This window comes from Miscanthus floridulus, unplaced genomic scaffold (genome assembly GCF_019320115.1).
Source record: "Miscanthus floridulus cultivar M001 unplaced genomic scaffold, ASM1932011v1 fs_325_2_3, whole genome shotgun sequence".
In the NCBI taxonomy this organism is placed as follows: domain Eukaryota; kingdom Viridiplantae; phylum Streptophyta; class Magnoliopsida; order Poales; family Poaceae; genus Miscanthus; species Miscanthus floridulus.
The window spans coordinates 1-7,392 of NW_027096583.1; the positions used below are offsets into that span (position 1 = coordinate 1).

Sequence of the window (7,392 nt, forward strand, 5' to 3'; positions counted from 1 at the left end):
ATCCCTTGATAATAATAACATGGACTTGGTGACAAGATGCATCGATTTATCTGAGAATCGATTATGCACTATGCCAAAACAAGAAAATGCAACTACACGTGAATGTCTCCCATCATTCTTTTCTCGCTTTTCAGCTTCCTGGGTCTATTCGAAAATACTCACATTAGGTGTCTCCGTTTATGAAAGAGACCGCAGGTAAGTTGCAATAACTGCTATAATTATGGACCAGCTCAAACACTCATTAGATGCATGGTTTTTATGATTCATAGAATTTTGGTTGAAGTGGAAACCTTACCCACACTAGAATTGTTTTCTCGTTTTGGGATGTGTTCACATGCCTTCTGGCTCATGGTACATATTGGGACGCTTTAATCATGATAGGTGATAGATACTTGAGCATGTGACACAATGGCAAGTTGTTGCACATACAGTTTTACAGGCCCTTCTGTTATAGGGCTCATTAAATTCTTTCCTGAAACCATCTTAGAAATCTTGTTAGTTTCTGGGTATCCGAATTTCATGCCAATCAAAATTATAGGTATGAAGATGCAATAAGGATTCTAAAGATACTACTTAGTAAAGTTGCTTGTGATAGACGGCGAGGATATTGGGCACTGAGGCTATCCATTGATTTGGAGCATGTGGGTCGTGCAAATGAGAGCCTTTCCACAGCTGAAGGAGGAGCAATTGATCCATGGGTCCGTGCTGGTTCAAAGTTTGCGCTGCAAAGGAGAGTGCTGCGTTTAAGCAAACCTCCACGACGCTGGAAAGTTCCCAGTTATGCTGATTATGTTAAGAGAAGTATAAGAGAGGTATATATCATCCTCACTGTCCTCATTGATGGCAAAAGTTCACATTTTTGGTCTGTTACATTTTCATGCTAAATAATCTATGCTTGTTATTCTTCTATTATTAATAGGTAAGCATTGAAGGAAGGCCATTGAATTGCGAGACAGGAGCAAAGAATGTATTCTATGGTTATGATGGGGAACTTTGTGGGGTAGAGCAGTTGGCTTTACAATATTATGCTGATGAAGGTGGTGGTTGGCAAGGTACCCATTCGGAAGGTGGCATTTGGATGACTATCTTTGGCCTTCTAATGTGGGACGTAATGTTTTCAGACATACAAGACGTTTTCCAGTCTAAATTCCAGGTATGTGACCTATGAACCATGTTTTTATTTTGTTTGAGGTGCATAACCATATTCCCTGCAAAGTCATCAGGAGCCCACCTTGTAGCGTAATTCCTTGTTAGATTAGATCCCTGTTGATTTTGTATGATATATAGTTGTTGGACCTTATCCAGATCTTTTTCTTGGTTTCCTACTGTACTTCACAACACGTCTTCTTTGTTCTTTTGCAGACAGCCCCCCTTGATCTGGAAACAGATGACTTCTACAAATCTAGAAAGGACCTTGCAGAATCTCAGTTGAAGAAGATACAAGATGGAATGGCTGAAGAGATGCTCATCAGCTCCTGGGAGCTACATCAGGGGACATCCTGCCAAGGTGTTAACTGGGTCCGTTATTCGTTAACTGATCTACGGGCTGTCGTTGCATGCATTGGTGGCCATCGCTTGGCATCGCTTCTCCGCCATCTAGCGGTTGATTACAGGAGCTGGTCGAGTGGAATGCCTGATCTGCTGCTATGGCGTTTCCTTGATGAAAGAGGTGGAGGTGAGGCTAAACTTGTGGAGGTCAAAGGACCAAGGGACCAGCTGTCAGAGCAACAGCGTGCATGGATTCTTGTTCTCATGGATTTTGGATTCGATGTGGAAGTTTGCAAAGTAAGCCCGGTTACCAAGCGGAGATAGTTCTCTACTTCTCTTGTTAAACTTAGTTTGATTGATTATTACGATGCAAAATGTATTTGATTGATTAGATAGAAAGGGCAAATCTGTAACGCATAAACAATGACATTGTTGTCGTGTTGTACTGAAGTAACAAGCAAAGCTCTACTTGACGTGCTATAACTTGTGAAGGATACATTTAGTTGTCTTAATCGACACAGTTAGAACTCAAAAACAAAAGTTCAAGAAATATTCTACCAGTCTCGAGCCTGTTACTCGGCAAACCTTAATATAAGTTCCGAAACCACATTTCAGCATCTAAAATTTTGTTCATAAAGGCCCTAAAAACATATTTTCTTGTCTGCAGATGTTAGGAGACAAAATAAGCCCCACACTGCCCATGTCACATTCTATTCTTCAACAGCACAAGATATGCAGTCCCATTGACATGGTTATAAGGGCCACATGTAAATGAGACAACAGGTGGGGAAATCCTAACTTTTCCCACAAATAAACATTCCTGGCTTCAAAGATAAACTCTTTAGTCTCATACATAACCAGGAAAACCAAACAATGTAAATGAAGTTTAGTGCACAGCACACTAAATAATACATCATCTCATGCACTCTTTCAGCAGGAAAGAGAAATTACTCCTACAAGCTAACTTAATAACATATATGTTAATAGAGAAGTACTGCAACATTTTCAGGGCAGTCAAGTAAGGTCGCACAAACTGTAGAACTTCCTTTAAGTTCCATGCACATCATTAACACCGTACAAAATCAAGAATTTTACTTCCTTGAGTAAAAGGAGATGGCATAAGGTCAACAAGAATCGAGGATAAACAGTACTTGCACAAAAAAGAGTATTCCAACAAAAGAAATCAATGAAAGATGTAGAAACTTCAGAAATATCAAACATTGGACACATTAAATTTCATGCCATCTAAGCTAGAGATTCTGCTTACCGTTCGACTTCTAAGTAGAACGATAAACAGCTCTCCATGAGATTGATATCTAAAGTGATACAAGCATGCAAGTTAAATTTCACAAAACTGAAAATGGCTACAAACTGTAAAAACTTCTGCACATACATATAGAGTAACTCAGGGCAAGCTACAACCATGGAACCTAAGGCAGCCTGACCGTTAAAAACTTGTTTGTGCCATGCTTAACCCAAAAGGTCCTCAAACTTCAAAAGACCGAAATCATATGTTCAAATGAGAACATGATCCTCTTTTGAGGGTTTCTTCCCCATGTACTCTCAGTTTCTTCTTAATGAAATAATACACAGCTCTCCTGCGTGTTTGAGGAAAAAGAGAGGGAACATGATCCAATCACCACATCTGCATAAACTATTAAAGTTTATCCTAGCTAGTAACATAATCACAGCAATGTTCTATCCAATACAGATCTTAAAACGCACACGAATCCCATAACCTCTGAACTAAAAGAGAAAGCTTAAGGATGTATTATACCAACTTACCTATCAAAGAAAACTAGAACTACAGTACTTCAATGAGATTATGCAAACAACTTAATTCCTGTTGCATTTCCCTGCAGGGAATAACAATTAAAAAACCAACTAATCTGATGATTACTTAGTTTTGTTACATCCAGATATCAATTCAACAAACCAGGAACCAAATCATAAATATTTCGACTAAAACAGAGCCTCTTCATTAAGCATATACAAATAATAACAACCTGCACAGAACTGAACTAATTTCAATTTTTTCAAATATTGCATTATAAGCTCGGATCCATTTTTCATTCTGTCTGAACTCTGCTTCACCAGTCAAATTGTTCATTCAAGCTTCATAACCAGATTTCACCACCTGAACTCTTGTTGCAAAATGTTTTGGAAAAGACACTTATCTCAATGCCAATAGCAATAATAGATGACTTCTCAATCATTTTTGACAACCACAACACTAAGACATGGTCCTAGCCTCCTAGGCTCAAGGATAGCCTCTTTATTTTAACATATGGATTATGGAACCATAGCAACCAAATATCATAAAGAAAGTTAAGCACAACCTCCACACACCCTTTCTGAAGAAATACTACTTCCTCAGATCGCAGATATAATTCCATCCGGTCTTGTCCATACTCCATAGTCAAACTTGTTCAACTTTGACTAGCAATATTTACAGAAATATATCTCAAATGTAAAGAGTTATATATTATGAAAGTATATTTGTTATTGTGAATCTAGTAGTGTGAACCTCATGTTGTCAATCTATATAAAATGCTAGATATTAGTGGTCAAAGTTAAAAAAAAACAGATGAACATATATTTACGATGGGAGGAAGTACATGCCAACCAGCACTTGACAAGAAAATACAACATGAACTAAAAGCAAAGTTCTATAAACATTTCACGGTGAGCAAGAAGCCAAGAGATAATAATATTTGCTTTTGCACACAGACCATTGGAGGCATGAAGATGCAGTCAAGGATTAGTTTCTTGAATCTGTTCTTGAGTATGAATTGTAAGGCATCAAATACATAATATGAGTACTTCATAAACACAACTTAAAAGATGTCGTACAATAAGTTAACAGTTAACTAGCTTCTCACAAGTTATACCGGTAAGAACAGTGTGATCGGGGGTCTCCCCATGCCAATTTGCATTCAAATCCTAGTACAACTTCTTATTGCAATGCCCAGGGAGCGTCTCCCCCCAGTGGTCAAGTTTCTTTTAATAAGTTAACAGTTATCTCCATGAAAAGGTGCTGGTAAATGTCTTCCACCAGACAAAGTCACAAAACCTTCACATAACGCCATTACTTCCACACAGATCTAATTAATTGCAATGATTTTCATGCCACCTAAATTAGAGACTATTATGGTTACACTAAATTTTGCAAAGTGGAGGATACAAACATACTTCAATTGGGTCAACATCTGAAGCTTGAAATAGGCATGAAAATAAAGTCATTGGAACTGAACATGGCTACAAACTACTCCTACAGGTTCTGTAGATTGGCACATAGACATACAAGCAATAAATCAGGCCTAACTGCAGCTCTACAAGCAGTGGCGGAGATCCAGGATCACTGATTTGGGGTGGAGGGGGGGGGGGGGGGGTGCCACTTCTCTTTCTCCTCATCTTCCTCCATTTTTTCTCCTCTTCTTCATCCATGCATAAAATTGTTGGGGGGCTCCATTTTCCGAGCAGGGTCAGGGGGGCTCAAGCTCCCCCAGCACTCACGCTGGATCCGCCCCTGCTACAACCTACAAAGCGATAAACATAGCATTCCTTTTTCTTTACCTGATCGTTACAAACTTATTTGTGCCGTGCTTAGCCCAAAACGTCTTCAAGTCAATTGGATTAGCAAGGTTGTACCCTTCACCAGCCAGCTTCTCAAGCACCTTTTTGAATGCACCTTGGCTCATCTTCCTTCCAGAAATACGTGCGCCCCGGCGCTTTGTGCTCATTGGCAGTGGATACGTCGATATAGAAGTTGTGCAGCATGCAGACTGCCAGCCACCTGGACCCCATCGGTAGCATTGCTGGGGCGCTCCGGTGCACGAGCACACTGGTGTTGGTATGGTGGCAAGGTCCAGCTCAATACCATTAATCACCATCCCCACAGTCTTCTTAGGTCCCCTCCTTCGGGGCGCATGCCCATTGAGCGACCCATCCTCCAGTGGAACAGCAATCTTCTTAGGCTTCTTAGGCTTTGGTGACTTAGGCTGCCGATTCTGCTGCCGGCCTCGCTGCTTCTTTTTCACAGGTGGCCCGGTACTAACAACTGAGTGATCCTCAATCAGTGGAGGTGGTGCTTCCTCTTCCTTGCATGGAGGAGGCTCCTGGAGCTGTGTCTCAAGCTGTGGTTGCATCATCTGGAGAGTATGTTGTGCATCTGATATCATCCCATAACCAGTAGGATGGTGATGCATAATATGTCCGACATGCGCAGGATGGCCACCATGGCCTGGATGCCCAGCATGCCCAGCTGGTCTGATAGGACGAGAATGAAGGACCTTCTGCTCACTGGGACGTTGGTGGTGTGACTGGTGCAACCAAGCTTCATTGCGTGAGAAGTCCATGTGAATAGGTTGCGACTCGGTGGGCATGCCACCAGAGGCTCCACCACCAGCAGGGCCACGGGGATGTTGCGAGTGCTGCATGTGGAGCTGGTGCGGGGCATTGTGGTGTCCATGGTGCTGCAAGAAGGCACCGTTCGGGAGCAGTGACTTTGTGTCCCGGTCAGGTGGCACGGACGACATGAGCTGCAGGCCGAGGTTGCCTTTCACAGTGTCGTAGAAGCCCCAATTCCGAATGCCTAGGCTGCCGTCTTCGTCGTCCATATCTGATTTGTGGAAAAAGCAAATCCACCTCCGAAGACCGCAATAAGGAGAAGAAAACCGAACCTTCTCGCGGTTCTGATCAGCCCACCTGTGAAATTGGCCCTCCAATCGGCAATCCCTACACACCCATTTTGGCAATCAGATCAGAAGAAGCAGGTCTATAAAAATACAAAATTGCAGGAACTCTAGATACAAAATCGAAGCCAGTGGTAGGACTAGTTGTAATGGTTAGGTCAGATCCGGATATAAATTGCTTCAGTTAGGGTTTGGGGATGCTCGGTTCAGCACAGCAGGAAGGGATGGGCAAGGGAAGGGGCGGTCCTACCTGGTGGATGTTCGTCGGCGGCGAAGGACCCCGACGAACAAGGTCGGCCCCCGCTCGCCCAGTCGTCGACGAAGGGGGGCTGGGGGCGGTCAGAGCACGGAATGCGAACGGATCCTCTGCTACGCCGCCGTGCCGTCGTTGGACCTCCTATCCGCCGCCCGGGCACCGCCGAACGCCCACTCCCTCCGCATCGTATTCGTATAGCTAGCTTAGCTGACCACACGCAGCCACGCAGGGCCCAGTGCATTCGTAGGTGCCACAACCACGGCCCAATAAAAACCCTCCGGTGCTGCCAACTTCGTTCCGGTTGCCATTGCGATCTGTCTGTCGGAATGAGATTCTTTTTATATTTTTAATTCTTTTTTTAAATCAAAATTTTGCAAAACTTAGGCATTGTTTGAGATAGTTTTCAAAAGATCCTAATAGCTAGAGAAGGATGAATAGCATATTAAAATTTTCTACAACAACACTTACCAAACCAGTTAGACAAATACGAGACGAAGCGAGTATTGAAGCCTACTTAAAAATACAAGCAACCTACCACAATTCTAGTTTCTATAGTCTCTATCCACACAATAGCTATATCACTACACTAAGTTAGTATACTCTCAAAGGCTAACTAAAGAGCCACACTAACCAAACTAACAAGCTCTCACTACTAGCTACACTAAAGAGCTTGATAACTAGTTTGCAGTAATGTAAAGAGAGAGAGAGCAAGATGGTTATACCGCCGAGTCGAGGAATGAACCAATCAATCACAAGAATAAATACCAATCACCTCGGAATCAAATGATGACACAATGATTTTTTTTACCGAGGTTCACTTGCTTGCCGGTAAGCTAGTTCTCGTTGTGGCGATTCACTCACTTAAAGGTTCACACGCTAATTGGCATCACACGTCAAACCCTCAATAGAGTGCCGCATAACTAACACAAGATGAGGATCACACAAGCCACGAGC

At 42.5% G+C, this 7,392-nt stretch overlaps 2 protein-coding genes across 2 annotated transcripts; one reads left to right on the forward strand and one right to left on the reverse strand.

Moving 5' to 3' along the window:
- Window positions 1-6: 6 nt before the first annotated feature.
- On the forward strand, window positions 7-1,973 carry LOC136531320 (fanconi-associated nuclease 1 homolog). The gene is made up of 4 exons (XM_066523984.1): window positions 7-195; window positions 539-812; window positions 920-1,153; window positions 1,363-1,973. Exons 1-4 carry the CDS (start codon window positions 20-22, stop codon window positions 1,810-1,812), a joined length of 1,134 nt encoding a protein of 377 aa, XP_066380081.1. The 5' UTR covers window positions 7-19; the 3' UTR covers window positions 1,813-1,973.
- A 2,620-nt stretch (window positions 1,974-4,593) lies between these two features.
- Window positions 4,594-6,642, reverse strand: LOC136531319 (protein Barley B recombinant-like). The gene is made up of 2 exons (XM_066523983.1): window positions 6,433-6,642; window positions 4,594-6,225 (listed from the first exon to the last, which is right to left on the reverse strand). The coding sequence occupies exon 2, from the start codon at window positions 6,105-6,107 to the stop codon at window positions 5,061-5,063; it is 1,047 nt and encodes a 348-aa protein (XP_066380080.1). The 5' UTR covers window positions 6,108-6,225; window positions 6,433-6,642; the 3' UTR covers window positions 4,594-5,060.
- Window positions 6,643-7,392: the final 750 nt, after the last annotated feature.